General features: G+C 42.3%; 1 protein-coding gene across 3 annotated transcripts in view; it reads left to right on the top strand.

The window, feature by feature from the left end:
- ATP10B (ATPase phospholipid transporting 10B (putative)) overlaps positions 1 to 20,456 on the top strand; it is an 89,906-nt gene that overhangs the window by 67,952 nt on the left and 1,498 nt on the right. For all 3 annotated transcript variants that reach the window (XM_016213988.2, XM_087816097.1, XM_087816098.1), the window contains 6 exons: positions 816 to 892; positions 2,288 to 2,413; positions 6,215 to 6,415; positions 8,023 to 8,103; positions 9,420 to 9,524; positions 16,579 to 16,766. In XM_016213988.2, coding sequence (XP_016069474.2) covers positions 816 to 892; positions 2,288 to 2,413; positions 6,215 to 6,415; positions 8,023 to 8,103; positions 9,420 to 9,524; positions 16,579 to 16,766 — 778 coding nt within the window. The remainder of the gene's footprint in view (positions 1 to 815; positions 893 to 2,287; positions 2,414 to 6,214; positions 6,416 to 8,022; positions 8,104 to 9,419; positions 9,525 to 16,578; positions 16,767 to 20,456) is intronic.

Below are 20,456 nucleotides of genomic sequence, written 5' to 3'. Positions count from 1 at the left end.
CTAGCTGTGGCTATTTACATTTAAAATTAAAATTAAATAGAATTTCACCAGCCATGTTTCAATAGTCCCATGGGGCTAGTGGTTTCCATGTTGGACAGTAAGGATATATGACATTTCCATCACTACAGACAAATCTATTTGGCAGTACAGGCCCTAACAACCTCCAGTTTCCTGAATTAGTTCATTGAATGGGAACTCAATGTGACTAAATGTACCTCAACCAAAAAATTAGTCAATCTCATTTGTCTATATTCAAAAACAAAACTGAACACCTTCTTGGTCCTTGGATACCATTGACAATCTGATGACTTAGCTGTCCAAACATCCCAGTTGTCTTGATATTGTCAGTATTTCCTGTCATCCTGAGTTAGGGAAGGTATACCAGCCTCGGAATTGGAAAGATCTCAGCTCCAGCTTTCCTGGGTCTCTTCACTAGCTGGGTTACTCTTGCCAAGTCCCTATGTTGCTCAGTTTCTCCATTCGCTCCTCAGAGTCCATTGTAACACTAGCAAAGGCCTTTTGTGTAAACTATAAGCACAGCTCTAGTCTCACTTACCCACCATTGTATTCTCAGTTCCTAACAAGGTGCCTAGAAAAAGGACCCAAATATTTGTTGAATGATAAAGAAGAATTTGAATGTCCAAAGAAGAAAAGACATGTTTTTGGCCAAACACCGTAGCAATTGACTTTTCCCTTAGGACCAGGGTAGTGTTTGTTAAAAGGATTCAATCAAGCACAAATAGGACACTTTTGAGCCACTGGTATAACACCCTTCTCAGTGTCCCAAAGATACCTCATGACTTCTCTTCTTTCAGGGGACGGGGCCAATGACGTGAGCATGATTCAAGCTGCTGACATTGGGATTGGCATATCTGGACAGGAAGGCATGCAGGTGCGGTTCCCATCAACTGTTCTGGTCTCTCCCTTGCTCTCCTGATCCTTGTGGGAGTTAGGGCATTCTTCGCAGTGTCGGGTGAACTTCTACCCAAGAGTTTTGCAGAATTATCATCTGATAGGAGACTTCCAAGTCAAACCTTCATCACCAGCTCCCTACTGCCCGGTCTTTCAGAACACAGAGATCAAAGGATGCTCAGCTTTTTACAGACAGCTGGCGATATCTGTGTTCTACAGCCAGATAGTACCCACCCATTCAGGGAAGTGTTACCACCAGAAACTAATGTTTTTCCTTAAGTCCTGTGTACACTCACCCCAAAAAATGCATGAGCAGGAGTTTGGAGTATAGAAAGTTTAATATTGAACTGGCCGATCCAGAGACAGGGAACTAATGTTAAAGCCCAATGCCCCAAAGTCATGTAGGTAACAGATTATACAGGGCAAAATCACAAGACACCATGGTTCAGGGGTCATGCAGGGAGCTGATTGTCAGAGGTGAGATAAGGGTGATGAATTGTGTCTTCAGGTCTTGAGGGCAGTTCTGAGGTCTCTTCTCATGTCCCTCTGTCCGAGCAAGGAGTCAGGGGAGTCATTCCACCCTAGGGCTCAGGAGCTGAAACATAAGTTAGGTCAAGATGTTATTATTAGCCAGCCATGTTATCCAGACCATGTGACCATTGGTCAGGTCTTGGCTACTGTTTTCTGCTGCCTTGGGGGTTGCTGATTATCCAGAGGAAAGTCTAGGGGAGACAGGGGGAGAGGGAGACAGAGAGAGAGATTTCTAGAGTTAGGATTTAAAGCTAAATTTACTCAAAGTCATAAGGACCCCCAGTTTCAGGAGACTAAGCCTTCCTCTCACTCCATGCTTCCTCCCTAGATGAATGCAGACTTATAACCAGTCTTGTCCAAACCTCACAGTCTTAAGAGTACTAGGGACTGTGTCTTGTTCTTAGTGACCCCAAGGGCAGTAGACACATGCCGTCAGAGAGTGGAGTGAATGGCCTGCCTCAGGAGTGACCAGGGATGGTCAGAGGTTTGAGGACAACTTGCCTAGAAGCCCCTACTCTCCGGGTAACCATCGCATCCCTGGCAGGGTGCTCAAAACATACTGGGCCACAGTAAATGCTTGTTGGATAAATGGAAAGAGATGAAGGGCCAAATTAGAGCACTGGCCCCTTCTGACTTGCCCTCATTGGGTTCTAGTGAGGTTTGGCTTTCCCAGGGGAGAAAATGGGGTGTCAGAGTCGAAAGAGCCCCCAAGGGCACCACATCATGGCAGAAGGTCTTTTAGACTCTACCAGTTATAGACCTAGAACAAAGCCCTGCCCTCGGGAAGCCTCTCCGGTGCACTGGCAGCACTGATGGACGCAGGGTCTCTGTTCTGCCCTCACAGGCGGTCATGTCCAGCGACTTTGCCATCTCCCGTTTCAGACATCTCAAGAAGCTGCTGCTGGTGCATGGCCACTGGTGCTACTCACGGCTGGCCAGGATGGTGGTGTACTACTTCTACAAGAACGTGGTGAGTGCCCATGGCGGCCTCCCACCCGGACTGTGGGAGTCTTTGCCGGGGACCAGTTGTCCCCAGAGTCACAGACAATCTCAGCAGGAGGGGAGGAGTCAGGCTCATCGGGATTGTGAATCCCGATACTGTCCCTTACTAGCTCTGTGTGACCTTGGGCAAGGCAATGTACTTCTCTGGACCTCAATTTCGTCTTTGACAAAATGGATCTAATACTGTCTACTTTGTGACGTTAGTGGGAGGATAGCAGTACAATGCTTGCCGAGGAGGCAGCATGCGCAGTTACACAGATGCACTCTGGAGTCAGGCATGTTGGTTCGAATCTATGGTAATTTGGTACTGGCCCTAAGCCTTCGCTTGCCATCGATAAAATGAGACTGGTAAAAGTACCTTCCTCATATATTTGCTAAGAAGATTAAATGAGAGTTTGTGTATAAAATGATAGGCACGTAGTAATTATCCCATAGAGTTAGCTATTATTTTTTATCACTGTCGTTGCTGCTGTTACTCTTAGAGGGGCTCCATAATGAGATTTACTTTCTGACTGCAAGGAAGAGAAGGATTTGAAGAACAACTAGCATGCTTTGTGAATATGGAGAGTCACTTAACCTCTCTGAGCCTTGGTTTCCTCATGAATAACATGGGAGACTATGACCCTCTCTGTCCCTAGTAGTATTATCAAAAGGCCTTCGTGTCACAGCTCTGGACTGCACGGAGCACTCTACAAACAGAAAAATTTGTTTCTCCCAAAAAATATGTTCATTTGCCTTGTTGATAAGGGCCCAGAGCAGGCACATACCAGCTGAGGTATCAAAACTGTTGGAGGCTCTTGTCTGGAAATCTCTTGATTAACAAGGGGTATAGGAAGAAATCAGAGCATTGCTGTCTTAGGGGAGGGAAAGGGGCCTGAGATTTTCATTATCTAGTTCAAGGACCTTTGAATAATCCCCAAGAGTCTCCAAATAGAATCCACTCCTGTTTGCATAAGGCAAGAGGGAGGAGTGAGACCAGGGGGATGGAAGAGAAAAATATTATCCAAGTAGCAGCCTGAAAATTACATTTTTTCCCTCTTGCTCCATCCCCCAGTCCTGATCGCAGGCACTGTCACGGTTACCCTTGCTCAGGAGTGAGCATTTCTGTGCAGAGTTCAATGTGTGCGTTTACATATATATATAAAGAGCATGGCAAAAATAATGTTAATCCGATAAGCCGGGTGATACTATTTCAGCAAGTCTATGCAAAGTCACTCAATTTGACTTGAAACTCACTCTGAGCATAAAGGACTTTATTTAGAATTCAGCATGCCCGTTTAATTTCTTCCTCTTGGCCTCTAAGGGAACAGTTCTTTTGAATAAGCCCAACCTCTTCTCCGCATTAAATTTGTGACATAGAAGAGGCAACGCTGCCAGCCATGCTTTCAAAGCTAAAATGATATTTATTTCCAGCCCGATGCTGTGCTCGCAACTGCGATACGGACGCCGCATTATCTCCCTTTGCAATTAGAGGGTGGAGAACTCTGACCTCTGCATCTGAAACTAATTTCCAAGGACTAAAACCCTGCCTGCTCTGCGATGTGAGCCGTGAATTCATTACTGCACCGTAGTTTCTTGGGAGAAAGGCAAGCACCCGATCTGGCAACGCCATCATGGGGTTCAGTGCACCCTCCAAGGTGCCAGGGCTCCAGACAGGCAGTGGAGATACGCAAGGTCCTCCCAGGGCCTCAGGGGAGGAAATACTCTTCAGTGTTAGAACTCCAGCGTGAGTGTTAGGGAGAAGAGCAGCTGAGATAGACAAGTGATTATTCAAATCTCTGTCAAACATCTACTGTGTTGGGAACATTATCAGGCACTGGGTATAGAGACAGATGCACTCACTGCCCTCAGGAGGCTCACCATCTAAATCAGGGCTCAGCAAACTTGTTCTGCAAAGGGCCACATGATAAATATTTTCAGCTTCGTGGGCCATCCAGCCTCTGTCACAAGTGCTTAACTCCTCTGTGGCCCCATGAAAGCAGTTATAGCCACTGTGCAAATGAATTGATGTGGCTGTGTCCTGGCATTTATGGCTGGATTGGTTGGTCATCTCCTGGTCTCAATAAATCTTGCTTCTCAAGACATCATTTTTGGACCAGCAGCATTAGTTACCTAGACACTTCCACAAATGCAGATCCTCGTGCTCCACCCCAGACCTGCTAACTCAACCTGCATTTTAATAGAATCCCGATATGATTGCTATGAACCTTAAAGATTGATAAGCACTAGTATAGGGGGAAAGAACTTTTTAATATCTCCCTAGAGTATGGACACCTCTCTCAGGAGTCGGGAGACCAAGGCTCAGAGAGGTTAAGTGACTCCTCCATGTTCACATAGCTTACTGGCATCAGGCAAGACTAAAACCCAGATAACCTCCCTACTCTAAACATTTTTGCCAACAGATACTTAGTGTCCTGACCTCTGTGAGCTCCCTGTTGGGAAGTGACATGTAGGGTCTCAGGTGGAAAGGAACAATAACCCAAAGGTAGACTGAGAAGGCTTGTGGGCTGGGGGAGGTCAACGAGAAAACCTTGAAAACTCAGGTGCTGCTTGTAGCCCTTTCCAGCTCTGAACTTGGACAAGGGGTAACTGATTATCTTAGAGCCTCAGATTCCTCATCTGTAGAGTGGGACTAGTAACATTATTATCAAGATATATTATATTAATACTATAACACATAAATATGATATTGTATTATTAGCAATAATATTAATCTTGCAAGTTTGTTGGGACAAATTATAATGTATATCACACATCTAATAATGTACAATATACTATACCACACAAATAGAAGGTCAAATAATAATTATTGCATTACTAATAGTATTAACATGTTTATATTATTTTTACAATAATAAATAGCAAATCTCTTCAAAATAACACTGACCCAACAGTTGGGGAATGAGAATTCCAGCTTGAACACAAACCTGCTGAATGCTGTCCTATAATAACCTTTGCCCCTCTGGGACTCAGCCACACAGCAGAGAAGTTCTAGTCCTAACTCCAGGACCAGCTGCTAATGTGACCTTGCTCCGGTCACCAAAGCACATCACAACCTGCATCTCTGTCCTCAGAGACAGTAACAGTGGCCCAGCCCATCTCAGGTTGGAGGGCTTGAGTGGGAGAGAGCTTTAGAAAGCAGAAAGCAACAGTTAGATTTCCTAAGTCACCCCTCTGAGCTGCGTGACCATTAGGAAAGGGTTGAGAGAGAAACCTTCTCGTGGAGTCATCTTCCCACCAGGCTTCCTGCCCACAGTCCAGTGTTTCTACCATCCCGCCCTCAGGACCATCCCTCTCTCTTTCCATGCTACTACTACTAACCGCTGCCTCTCTGTACCACGTGCCATGGTCTAGGCACTACTGCCCCCATCGGAAAGCTGGCAAGGTGACGTTCAGAAAGGTTGAGCAATTTGCCCAAAGTCACACAGTAAGTTACAGAACTGGGGATTCAAAACAAGTCCTCTCTGTCTCCAAAACCTGTGCTCTTACCCACAACAGTATACTTACCTTAACAAAGTCCTGAAGGACATTAGTAGTGGTAGTAGTAGTAGTTAGTAGGTAGTAGCAGTAGTAGTTAGTAGTGATAATAGTGTGAGGAGCTGCTGCTCCGAGGATGTGAGTTATCTCCAATCCTTACCTGACTCTTCACGTCACCGATGTGGAGACTGATGCTCCCTGTCACTAGGTGACTTGTCAGAGGCCCCAGGCAGCAGCTGAGGACGAGCTGCCTGTAGGTCCTCGCTCACCAGGCCGCTCTGTCTCCCTGCAGTGCTACGTCAACCTGCTCTTCTGGTACCAGTTCTTCTGTGGCTTCTCAGGCTCCACCATGATCGATTACTGGCAGATGATATTCTTCAACCTCTTCTTTACCTCGCTGCCCCCTCTCGTCTTCGGGATTCTTGATAAAGACATCTCAGCGGAAACGCTCCTGGCGTTGCCCGAGCTGTACAAGAGCGGTCAGGACTCCGAGGTAAGGGGCTCGGCTTCTCCCTGGAGGTGTCAGAGCAAGAGCCCTGGGCTGGGGGTCAGGAGCCCTGCCTTCTGGTCACCACTCTACCACTCACCTCCCACGTGACCAAGTAACTTCCCTCCCACTCATGGCCTGTTTCTCATTTGCTGCTGAGACTGATGGACCAGACCAGTGAGTATGTTTCTTTTCAGTGATTTCTTAATTTTATCACCCATTATGGGACTACCTTAGTGGAAGGGGAAGAGGCATGTAGCTAGCCCCACCCCCACCCCCCATCTCCAGGCCTTAAACAGAAGCCCCAAGGCTTGGTTTGGGAACCCCTGGGACTAAAAACCAGTTTTCTCATCACCGGGTGAGGCATTCATAAATGAGGGCTTCCACTCACAGCAGGGAAGGCAAAACTCAAGATTACACGTGATCTAGACTTGTCGGTATCAAGTAGACTAAAGAAGGCCTGGCGCACCATCAGAATGGTTTTTTTTTTTTTTTTTTTTTTTTTTTTTTAGCATTCCAATTCCCTTTAATGGTTATTTAACTATCTAGCATTTGAGTTATATCCTTAGTGGTTGATCTAAAGCTTACAAAATGCATCATAACTTACACACTAGCTGTATTTTAGTGAGACAGAGAAAGTTCACTTTTATAGAGCTCTATCCATCACCTCAGGGGGTTGGATGCAGGAGCCAGACAAGGAAACTGCCTCACAGGAGGAGCTCTAGGAAAGGGGACACTGAAATGCCTGAGAGCACCTTCGCACCTGGGGGAGAGGAGAGCAAAGCCAGGTGGGGTGCCCGAGAGCTGGCGTTATATTGTGGATAGCCAGCAAAGAAACAAGCCCAGTCCTAACCCAAAGACAGGAGAGCACAGCAGCCCTGCAGCTCAGCCAAGGGGGACATGCGATGGCGCAGGTGCATCCTAGGCCTTCTACCTGCCCGCTTCCCACAGGCACACTAGCCAGATGATGCATTCCTTGAGTATCTAGCATTAAAAGAAGTTAATGTAGCAAAAGCGTAAACTGTAAGTAGTTTCACTTTTCCCAGGGAAGGCACAAAATCAGAAGGCTTTGAGCTCTGTCTCTTGGCAAACTGTGACCCTGGTCTGCGACAGATCTTCCTTTCAAATGTCATTGAGGAACCTTAGAATCTCCACACTTACCAAGTTATTTTTTTATTAAAAAGGCTTTTTGTCATTCATTTATTGTGTTTTCCAGATTCCACATATAAGCGAGATTGTATGGTATTTGTCTTTCTCTGTCTGAATTATTTCACTTAGCATAATGTCATCTAGGTGCACCCTGCTGTCACAAAGGGCAAGATATTCCTTTGTGTGTGTGTGTGGTGAATGTAGAGGTACATATTTTTTCAAATTAGTGTTTTTGTTTTCTTCAAATAATACCCAGAAGTGGAATTTCTAGATCATATGGCAACTCTATTTTTAATTTTTGAGGAACCTCCATACTCTCTCACAGTGGCTGCAGCAATGTGCAATTCCACCAGCAGTGCACAAGGGCTCCCTCTTCCACATGCTCACCAGCACTTGTTGTTTGTGGAGTTAGTGATGAAAGCCATTCCGGTGGTGGTAACTGCTGGTGTGTTCTTTCTTTGCAGTGTTATAACCTGTTGACTTTCTGGGTTTCCATGATGGATGCGTTCTACCAGAGCCTCATCTGTTTCTTTATTCCTTACCTGGTAAGTCATACAGTTCCATTCTAACCATACAAATCGCAGGGTGGAACTGGTCCTGTTTATAGGAAATCCTAGACTAGTAGTATCTTTCTGGATACTTCAGATCAGAGGCTCAAAACAGGTGGCCTGTGGACTACATCCACCCTAGGGTATTTGATGAGTCAGAAAGCTTTACCCAAACATTTTACTTTCTGCCAGGTTTTGGAAAACTAAACACTCCTGTTATATTGGATCCTTTTTCCCTCATGGCAGAAATCTAGAGTTGACTCACAGCCCTGCTCAGATGGAGCCCATATTCTCCAGTTTGCCATAGTCCCCACCACTCCATTTTGTCTCATGCCTGGCCTTCTCCATTCATTGACTGTTTCCTACTTGAGCACTGAAGGTATTTGAATTTACAACCCTTGACTTAGATCTGTGCTCTATGCATTCAGGCAGCAAGTTCTGATAATAAAGAATACCACATTGCCTGAACCAAAAGCAGGAACGCATACAGGAAGGACACCAGCCCCATCTCAATCTGGTTCGCCAGTGTAGAATGAGAATTTAGATAGCGAAGGATTGTTGTATTTCTCCTGGACAAGGAACTAGAATGTGGGGCCATTGCTACCCGGTAAACAGAAGTGTCTGCCGGGCCTCAGGGCTCATATCCTTTTGCAATTAGCAACATGGGGGTAGAGAAAGCAGCCATTTCATGCTTTGTTTGAATTTCCCGCCTTATACTACCCTGGCCAGTCCTCCGCTTGTCTTTCCTGCTGAATCTTTTGTTCCTATTGTGAGCTCAATTTAAAGTTCCATAACCCACCACATCCACCCTCAGTTCTGGCCTTTGGCTGGACTACCTTTCCTCACTCTCTTCAAGAGATTAACTCCTTCTTACACTCTCAGCTGATACAGCCCCTCTTCTGTGCTCCCAGGGTGTCTATACTTGCCTCCATTGTAGCATTTACCCCCTTAAATTGTACTACATTTACCCTTCCAAGAAAGCTGTAAACCCCTTGAAGCTGGACACAAAAGTATCTTCACCAATTGGCCTCACGCCTGCTCGATAAATTATTCCATTCATCCCAAAACTTCTGGAATGCCCACCATGGCTTCCTGGGAAAATGTGTTTTTAAATAATTTAGCCCTGACAACTCACCCCTCGCCTCCTTTGTTCTGTGAGCTAGTTGCACACAGATGGCAGCTGGGTGTCTTCTCTCCATTCCTCCCCAACCCTTGACACCTGCCTTCACAGACGCTATGGAATCACGGTGTCAAAACCAAGGACTTGAGCCCACAGGCGTATCTGACGGTATCAATTTGTTCCCCCTCTGCAGACCTACAAGGACTCTGATATTGATGTCTTCACCTTTGGGACACCCATCAACACCATCGCCCTCGCCACAATCCTCCTGCACCAGGCGATGGAAATGAAGACCTGGGTAAGTGCCTCCTTGGCTTAAAATTTGTGTTCCTGTTTACTGCCCACAGTCAGATTTCCGAGCTGTTGGGCTTTTTATCATTCATCCACTCGCTAAATACATATTGAGCTTTTTCCCATGTCTCTCTTGTGCAGGGGTGAAAGGTATGTAGAAGAAAAAGTTCCTGGCCTCAGCATGTTTATCGTCTAGCCAGAATGATGAAACTAACATATATTACACAATGAGACAATTAGCTGCATAACTACATAGCAATAAAAAAATTGAAGGGTGTTTTCAGAGACCAGGAGAATATTAGACTGACCATGCTGTGTGAGGGAGGTATGCTCCCCATTTAATTTCAAGGAGAAAAGATTAGAAAACTGTCTTTACATAACCGCATCTCAAGCCGAAATATCTCATTTTAGTATCTAAAAGGGCAACACCAGCATTTTCATTAAGTTCTTCTCATTAATAAATATAGAAACAAAGAGCTTAAAATTATATGCCAGGGACCTATCTACACAATTTCTAATGTACTATCTCATTTAACTTCCCAGAGCCCTTTGTGTTCAGTAGGTTTTTGTTTTGAAATTTAACTGACCTATGGTGTAATGACTTGACATATATACAAGGTGTCCCCAAAAAAATGTATACACACTTATCAGCTGATAGCTCAATGTTGGAAGTGAAATGTATTATAATAAACACTGCCTTAATAATTATTCAAAGAGTGTGTGTATGCATTTTGGGGGGACACCCTACGTATTGCAAAGTGATGGATGTTAACTAACGTTATTGTGGTCATCATTCTGTAATACGTCTATGTGGTAGGTGTTTTTTATTCCTATTTTATAGATCTAGAGATAGGTATAATGAGGCTAAGAAACTTGCCCCAAGTAGTTTGAGAGAGAAGCATGTTCGAACTGGAAAGTCTGACTCTTGAGTTTGTAACCACTTGTGAGCATATGAGATGTCACGGTAAGAGGCCACTTTATGGAAAGCTTTGTCCTTAGTCAAGGTGAAATGGCTCTTTCTGAAAACTTATGTATTAGGAAATTTTTTAACTGCCTCAAGTAGGCTCAATGTGTCCCCTGCATTCTACATGCTCCCCGCCACCACTGTCACAAGCTACACCTGGCCCTGATGTGGCTGATCAGAGCCACCCACAGGACTTCGGGATGGCAGAGTTCCCATTTTGCAAACCTCTCTGCTCCAACTCATGCCCATGACAAATAGGACAAAGGGATAAAACCAAAAAGGCATAGTCAAGGTTAAGTACAGGGTAAATTTCTTCAAGAACCACCAGCACCAGAAGAGGCTGCAACATGAGGGTGGCGTGGGGGGCGGGGGATGGACTGGACAGGTTCAAACTGCTGGCTTTCTGGGAGCTAGGACAGGAATTCAGACTGCAGCAGTGGGGAGGCTGGATCCTAGACGGGGAGCACAGCTTTCTGCTGGGTCTGAGGCCTGGGCTTAAGAAAACAAGCTAAAAAATAAACAAACAGAAAATGCCAATCACAAGCATTTGGAGTTCCAGTTTTATCAGAAGCTATGAAAAAGGGAGGCAAGAGCCAAAGGTATAACTTTAATTCTAGGAACTGAGCCAACCTAGGAAACTTTTGGAACTCTTGAAATTGAAAGATTGTCAGTAAATTAAAAATGCAATTCATGGGATCCACTCTAGATGGGACACCGGCGCAGAGTAAGCTCCTGAACTGGACGGCCGTCTCTGGGAGCGCATGCAGAAGCCACGCAAATCTGAAGCAGTGAGTCAGAGGAATGGTAGCCTGAATGAGTGGCTCCAGCACCCACATCACAGGGGTCAGAACAGAAAAATGAAAGGCTGGTAGAGAAGACTAGTTGAAGAGAAAATCATTAAGAATAAAAAGTAATCAAAATAAATCTGGATATAACATAGTGAAACGGTACAGTATTAAAGACACAGAGACAGCTTATCTGCCAGACACTATGGACCAGTTACTTGAAACGGAACAGCAGCTGAACTGACATTCAAACAACAGAAGCCACAAAACAATGGAGGTCAATGATCTTCAAAGACCTGAGGGAAATAACAGCTACACTATCACTTAAAACTAGGGCAAAGTAAGTGGCATTTTCAGATAAACATATGCTATGCTATGAGGTTTAGCACTCATAGACCCTCCCTGAAAGGAGGAATGCAATGCTGCAGGAACATAAAAGCTAAAACTGTAATAAACAACACAATGGTGAGGAAGGGGTATGTATTAAAATTTTACAAAAGTGCCCCGAGTAGGTTCAGTGTGTTCCTCGGTTCCTGTTAAATGGGTAATTAATTTATGCCAAAGCTTTCATCGTGGATAGGAAGAGATAGAAATACATACTTAATTATAATTTTTCCATAAATTTTTCCATAAAAGTACACATTGATTTAGTATCTTAAAAACTTAAAGTTAACCATAAAGGAATGGGGGGGGAGTAAAAGATATATAGGAAACTATCAATTCTGTAGGATGGAGGCAAGATGAAAAGGTGAGAACAAAGAAAATAATGGAAAACAAAAAACACAAAATAAGATGTTCAAAATAAATCCAAATATGTCAGTACTCAATAAATGTAAATGGACTTACTCATAAAAAGCAAAATTTATCAGATTGGATTTTTTATCCAGCAAATATAAGGAGAAATGGACAAGTTCACAATAGAGATTTTGATGTAATTTCCATCAGAAAGAGACTAGATCAAATAGAATAAAAGGACAGAGAAGCTCTCAATGATCACACCTGATCTCATAGAGTTAGGTCTAATATATAAAGTCCTGCTTCAAACAAATAAGCATGTCTATTCAAACACAGAGACCATCTACCAAAAATTAAAAAGACCAAATTCTGAATCACAAAGGAATTTGAAAGAATCAGTATCATAAGCAATAAAGAAACAAAAAAAGAACCAAACCAACCCAACATGCTTGGAAATTTCAAAGTGCACTTTTACATAACTCACGGAAAAAGGTGCTATGGAAATTATAACATACTTGTTACTGAATGACTATAGAAACACACATGCAAATTTCTGAGATGTAGCTAGTTTTATTATTAAAAACGGAGATAAAATCTTACCATGTAAACCAAAAGGAAACAGAAGATGAGAGAAATGAATCAAGGAAACAATGGAATCAATAAGAACAAAACTAAGCCCCTCAAAAACATAATAAAAACTAATGTCTGACTAAACAGGTCCAGGAGAAGAGACGAAAAGATGACCACACGAACAATGCTAGGAATGTATAGATACGATCAATTCTTTAAAATGTAACCAAGTTGATAATTTCTTTTTAATATTATGTTTGCCTTGTTTATTTATTTCCTTATTTTAATATGCTTTTATTGATTTCAGAGAGAGGAAGGGAGAGGGAGAGAGAGAGAGAAACATCAATACTGAGTCATTGATCAGCTGCCTCCTGCACGCTGCCTGCTGGGGATCGAACTGGAAACCTAGGCATGTGCCCTGACCAGGAATTGAACCACGATCCCCTGGATCCTAGGTCAATGCTCAACCACTGAGCCACGCCTGGCCGGGCAATAGTTTCTTTAAATGTAAAATTTACCAAAACATAGTCAAGATCATTCAGCAAACCTGAATAAACCAATCACCATTAAAAAAATTTTGAATTTGTAACCCTGTGACCAAACTTATAAGGGAAAGATAATCTCTATCTTATACCAATTTCTTCACAGAGTAGAAAGTGAGGCATTTTATCGTGGCTAGAATAATCCTGATACCAAAATCAGCATGGACAGTTCAAGGAAAGAAAATTATAGGCCAGTCTCACTAAATGAACGCAGATGTAAAAATTCTAAATAAATTACTGGCAAAGCAACTTAGCAGTTTGTTAAAAACAATAAAGCCCAACCAGGGAACTTTCATATCCTGTTAGTAGACTATAAACTGATACCAGCACTCTGGAGAGCGATTTGAAAATAGCCAGGAGTTAAGTGTTCATATGCTGTGACCCAGTTCCACTTCTAAGTGTGCACCCTGGAAATACTCTTGCACATGTGTATACAGATGTGTGTGCAAGAATTATACCATGTTCTTAATAGCAAAAAAAAAAAAAATTGGAAAGTACCTAAATGTTTATTCAACAGGAAAATAAGTAAATTGTGGCATGTTTTTACAATAGAGCAGTTAAAATGAATAAACTAGAGCTGTATCTACCAACGAAGATAAAATTCAAAGCATAGTGTCTCAATTAAAAAGGTACAGAAGGCCATCCACACATGATGAAGTAATGAGGAATCCATAAGCATGACTGCATAAATATGTATGTATAAAATATGCATCAGAATGGTGAAAACTGAATTTATGTTCAAGATTAAAAAGAAAGCATTTACAGGGGATACATAGGTGCTTTGATTATACCTAAAAGATAATTTTTTAGCAAAAATCTGAGGCAAATATTACATAAGGTAAAAATTGATAAAGCTGGTTGTTGGGTATATGGAGTTTATTGTCTATATACTAGAAATATTTCACAATAAATCATATTTTTTTAAACTAGCCCAAGATATTTCCCAAGAGGAACTCTGCCCTCTATGACCCTCTTAACCATTAGACATTTTTTTACCTTTCAAAATGCCCTGCAAAGTATAATCAGGCCTCGAATGGATATTATATGAGTGATAATAAAGATTCTGCATCCTCTGACTGCGCTCAGCCCACTTCCTGAAAGCTCTGCATCCATCTGCTTTGAAAGAGGAAACCTGTTCCCTTCACTCACCATTCAGCATTATTAATCCACCAAATGCATCTCTAAGACCAGATGTCCCCATGGTTACCGGTAATTTCTGGTGCTCTTGGGAAGGGAGTCAACCATCAGAATTATTATGAAAAATGTGAACTTTATGAAAGTTCTTGAAGCATGGGGAAATTCTGTTTCTAACCTGGGTACAAATCTAACGTGAATTTTAATGGCTGTGTCAGTTGTCCCAGTCCCCACCAAAGCAACTGAAAAAAATCAGCTGGTTTCTTCTTCTGGATTATTAAGATCACCTCTCCAGCTGAAAACACTAAAAATAATGAATAATTTCTTTAAAAAACACACAAAAACCTCCTTAAAAGCATGAAAGAGCTGACAACAGTAAAAACAGACACCTTTGGAAAAGAAGGTTTCTAAGCCAAAGCCTCTGTTTTCCTTTGGGGTGTTTGTAACCCTGCCCAAAGAGAACTTTGTTTTGTGCAAACTTGACTAAGTAAAAGGTTCAGAAATCAAAGCCCAGCACCCAAGATGGGAGTCTAACAAGAGATCACATGAAATTAGAGCCCCCAAATACCATAGCTTCCAGGTAAGGGCACATGCAAAAATGGACCTGCCTGTACTCCCTTCCCAGCAGTAACCATGCATCATTCCCACTGTGCTGAACAGAGAAGGAAGAATCGGTATAAAGGACCTGGCCTTGGAAACAAACATGGGCTGTCTCATACAGATTTGCAGCCCAGGCTTATATCACCTGGGTGAGCCAAACTCTAGAGAAAAGTATTTTAGCCTAAATCTCAAACTGTCCCTACTAACTTTTCAAGGGCAATTAGCACCACTTATCAAAACTAACCAAGGGTCGAAAAAACAAACATCCAAAGCTAATATTTCAGGAGTTGATATTTTCAGATATAAATTATAGAAAAGCTATGTTTAAATAAAGACTAAACTTTAAAAAATATCTAGAGATTGGTAAACTATATAAAGCAATGGCAGCAAACTTAATTTATTTTCATAGCTGGCTTGACAGCTGAGGAGGAGAATTAGCGAAGTGGTCAAAAGAAATTATCCAGAATATAAAACAGAGGAAAAATGATGAAAATATATAGAAGATAGTGTGGTGTCTTAAAAGGTCTAACATACATTTGATCAAACTCTTAGGAGGAAATGAGAAAGAAAGTGAGACAGAGGGAATGTTTTTAAAAAGATAACGACTTGAGAATTTTGCAGAAGTGATGAAATACATAAATCCAGTTTCAAGAAAGTCAGCAAAACCCAAACAAAAAGAAATCCACACTTATTATATCATAAGGACAGTATAGAATACTAAAGACAAAATAAAAATCATAAAAGCAGGCCAGGTTTCAAGTGATACATTTCCTTCTAAGGAACAAGTGAAGAGCTGCTAACTTATCAGTAGCAACAATGGAAGCCAGAAGACGGTGGAATGCTATCTTAAATATGCTTAATGAAAATAACTTCCAAACAAGAAGGCTATATCCATCAAAAATGAGAATGAAATAAAGCAGAAGAGAATAGATCACCACCAGACTGCCACTAAAGGCAATTCTAGAGGATGTACTTAAAGCAAGAGGAAAGAAATCTCTGATGGGAGGTCCAAGATGCAAGAAGAAATTAAGGCATAGAAAGTGGTGAACATAACTAAATCTTAATAAATACTAACCATATTAACCTATGATAATGACATGTCTGCTTTAAAAAGATGAGAATTAAAATATACAGTAGCAATAAGATATGCTGGGAGGGAGATTAAACAGAATAAAGGATAGTAAAGCCTTTGTATAATTCAGGAAGAGAGAGAGAATAGTTCTAAACTTTAGCCTGTGGTAAGTTAAGATTGCTTGTTATCATTTATTGAGTAATCATTGAAAGAATAGAAATGGAGTACCTAACTTTCAAACTAGTAAAGGGGGGGATAAAATTACACAAAACAGTAAGTTTAAAAGAAGACAAGAATAGGAAAAGAAAACAGCACAAAATAGGACAAAATAAGATTAGACAATATCACTGAACTTGGAAAACAAACTACAGCCACGTGTGGAAATTATACAAAATATGATTCTACTTACTAGCATTTTGAAAACAGTCTATGTAGAGAAACACAGAAAGGTGGTAAAACATCAAAGGGCAGCTTGGAAGTTGTCACCAAAGTCAAGGCTGAGACAGAAGATTTAGGGGTGTTTGGGGTATGTGTGTTCAATTTTTATATGTGTGCTGCATTTCCAAAAAAAAGAAGTTTAAAACAAAGTTAGCCGAGCAGCATGACTGCACCCTGATCTAAGATCCACTTTCAACAGCATTTACTTCTTCCCTCCACAGACCATCATCCACGGGCTGGTTCTCATAGGCAGCTTCCTGATGTACTTTGTGGTATCCTTAGTGTACAACGCCACCTGCGTCACCTGCAACAGTCCCACCAACCCCTACAGGGTGATGCAAGTCCAGCTCTCAGACCCCACTTTCTACCTCGTCTGCTTCCTCACACCAGTGGCGGCTCTTCTCCCAAGGTTTGAGCACAGGGGCTCTTTTCTTCCTAGAACTACCAATCTCTCCTCAATAAGCCATTTTCAAAACCCAGGAGTCAGGAGTTTGCCTCCTGGCTGGACCCTTGAGGCTACTGTCTCAAAGACAGTGTCCTAGGACAGAAAGAACAATGAACTTGGAGGTAAGCACCACAGTCCCTGGTCCCAGGTCAGCCATAGAGTAGTCAAGTCACCAAATCTGGCATGGCCTCAGTTGTGGCATCTGTAAAATGATAATTTCTATCTTCCAGCCTTACAAATTTTGTTGTGTATAGGGATCATTTTGAAAAGCTCTGAAGTTCTTTATTAGCTCAGGAGCCTCGCACTCAAATGCCTACAGAGACAGGCAAGCAACTGCAGCAAACCAGCTGAAGGACAGGCATGGGGAGAAAGACCTCATCTTCCCCCATCACTGCCATCAAGAATGATCATGCTTAGCATTCCAGAGCTTCAGATTTTTCACAGAAATTCAAATTTTGCATAAAATAGCCGACATTTTAATATTACTCAAATTTGTTGATACACACAAGATGTATGAGCCAAATAAATCATTCATACCCAGGGACTATTTCTAACATTTTCAGCCTAAATTCTCTGCATTTGCCTTTCCCAGAAAAACAGCAACAATGCCTTGTGTTTCCTTGGAGCTTGCTCTTAATACACAGTCTCCTATCTAGCCCCTCATTTTGTTTTTGCTATTTGGTTGTGATCACCTAGAAGTCAGGAGGAGCTGTGATTCTAGTCCAACTTGCTCATGGGACAACTCAGGTCCCAAGAGGGACCAGAATGTTTCCACAAGCTTACCACAAATCCCAGTGGGAACTGGATTCTCCCAACTGGGTGGCCAATGGTCTAGTCTCTGTCCACACTCTCTAGTCAGAGCAGTCAGTGAACTTGATATTGACATACCTGTAGACATGCCTTAACCCCTCTTCATCCTCATGATCTCACCACTCTGAACATCAAAATTCAGCCACTTTATCATTATGAGCTGTAGTAAAAACAGGCCATCACTACACTGTGCACAACATTTTCTAATCCAAAAGCAGCAGATAGCGCTTCCTTGAATAAATTTGTCAGCTTGCTTAACCTAGGTTGGTCTCCACCTCCTCTTCCTAAGCCACCTCAGAACCTTGACTTCTGATGCAGGGTTGGAGACTGAAGATAGCAAGACATCAGACACACATGTTGGTTGCATCTAAATGTGTGCTGTTTGCATGGCCTCCCTGCTTGGCCCCTCCTGGTCCCCACAGCCTCATCTTCCCACTTTCTGCCTCAAACTTTGGGCTGCACACCACCAAGCTGCTCGTACTTCCCTAAAGGCCCATGTCCTCTTACCTTCCTACCTTACCTCATTCTGTTCCTTCTATTCAGAACACCCTTCCCATCACCAAAGCTCCTCACCCTTTGATATTATTTGAGGTAGCACCAAGTCCAGACCTTCTGCAACTTCACCTACCTTCCTCAGGCTAAAACGTGTCCCTGTTTCTCAAGTGTTCCAGCACCTGGGTGTATCTCTGTCACTGCCCTTTACCCCATTTGTTATAAATTGTCTGTCTCTGTCTGAACATTAACTCCTGGATAGAATGTACTCTCCTTATTATATAACCAACACTTAGCGCGGTTCCTGTCACAGTGGCTGCTCGCAGAGATACATGAGCAAAGGATGTTAAAGGAACAGAAAAATGAACAAAACAGGACCCTTGCTCTCAGGAAGCCTGCAATCCAGTGAATGATTCAGACCGAAGTTTGACTACAACACAAGAGTCAAAGAGATTAGTACTGAGGGCCCTGAGAGTAAGGAGTGGAGACCGCTAAGAACAAGCACAAGCCTCAGAGGACGTATTTCCCACCATACCCCTTCTTCAGCCCGGCCCCTCGGGAGATGGACCCTGGGAGAGACCAGGAGGATTGTGCCCTCATTGGAAAAGGGCATCAAATATGTGAGTTAAATACTTTAACTCACAGTTTTGGGGTTAAATACAGTTGTGATCACCACTGACCAAGGACTGAACTCCTCTGTTCTGTTCTGTGTCTTTTGGGGAGTATAGAAATAGAAATTTATCAGCCCCATATTCTTTGTCTTACCCTTGGCTAGAAAACACACTTGGTGCCAAAAGCTACCAGCCTCATGAGAATCCTTGAAAAGTATGGAAGACTGTTGACACGTGCTTTGAAAAGACAAGCATTGAACAGTACAGCTTGTTAAGCAAAGAGAGACAAGTCAGGGGAAAGTTAGCAAATACTTAGTTGTTAGTTACCATGGCACATAAGTTAAATCTTTGCTTATTTTATATTATCATGAAGCTGAATTTCCATTTAATTTTGTTTACTAAGAAAAGCAAAGAGGTTTCTTCTGAGAAAGGATTATTTTAATAGTTCCAAGGACTGTTGACTTGTAACCTTGGAAAAATTAATGTTTGTTATAGATATCTACATGATAGAATGTTTCCTGTAGAAAACTATTGGTTCACTTATTATAAGATGTATTTATCATAATGGAGGTAGATTTCACTCACCAACCTTGTGATAATTAGACCACTAACCATGACCTCACTAATCTTGCTCTAATTAATTCAACTAGTATAAAAGAACTGTACAGTCTCTCTTAAAACTAGGAACATGTAAGTTTTTTTGCAGATAAAAACAAAAGAAGCTAATACATAAACTTTAAAATATAATGAGCATCTTACTTAGCTACAATAAAGGATACCAATCTTTTTACACTCCCCAACACTTGTTTGTTTTTTCCTACTTCACGGTCCTTGACATGGTATCGGTCAAGCCTTGGTCTTAGGTTATTTTGTCTTCTAATTTTATAGTCTCTCTGTAGACATAGCAACCACTATTGTGAAGATAAATATTTTTAATAGTTGAATCTCCAATATAAATTCCCAACCCAGACCTCTGCTCTGAATTCCAGATACATCTTTCCAGCTACGTATTCATCACCTCCACTAGGCATGTAAGTTCAAAGAAATTGTGAGACATCCATAACTTAAATCATGATCCTCTTTATCACCACCACCATCCAAGAAACCTGGGCCTCTTTCAGAGGTTCTTCCATCAAATGCTACCCAATGAGGACCAAGGCGGACCCCTGGGAGTTATCCTGATGCCACCCACCACCTCATGCCCACATCTAGCCCATCGCCAAGACTTAGCAATTCTATCTGCTACATGTTTCTCAAATCCATCTGCTATTTCCATTTCTACAGCCACCACCATGGATAGGTTAAAATCCTTTCATCCCAGATTACTTCAAAGTCTCTTAGTAGGTTTCACTCTAATCCATGATCACTGCGTCAAAGTGTAATCATGTGTTTCTCAGTCCTTGCCTGCTCTGGCCCTGCCAACCCCTTCTGGGTCATTTCCCACTCTTGTCCTTACTCTCCACATTTCAGCCACGTGCATGGATATGGTTCTCACTTCCTTTGTCTGGCCACCTGCCATGTATTCCTCAGTCCTCAGCTTGAATGTCTCTTCCTCAAGGAAGGTGTCCCACACCAGGTCAGATGTCTGACACTCTCACTGTTCCTTCTGCTTATAACTGTTCAGGTGCCACAGGAGGGCAAGAATCCTGTCTGTCCTGTTCTCTGTTTAATCCCTTGGGGCGTAGCCCATTGTAGGGACTAATATGTATCTGCTGTTACGGTAAATGGATGGAGAAGGAAA

This window comes from Miniopterus natalensis, chromosome 4 (genome assembly GCF_054644295.1).
Source record: "Miniopterus natalensis isolate mMinNat1 chromosome 4, mMinNat1.hap1, whole genome shotgun sequence".
Lineage (NCBI taxonomy): Eukaryota > Metazoa > Chordata > Mammalia > Chiroptera > Miniopteridae > Miniopterus > Miniopterus natalensis.
The sequence above is the reverse complement of the archived record's forward strand: the minus strand, read 5'-3'. Positions and strand labels throughout refer to the sequence as shown.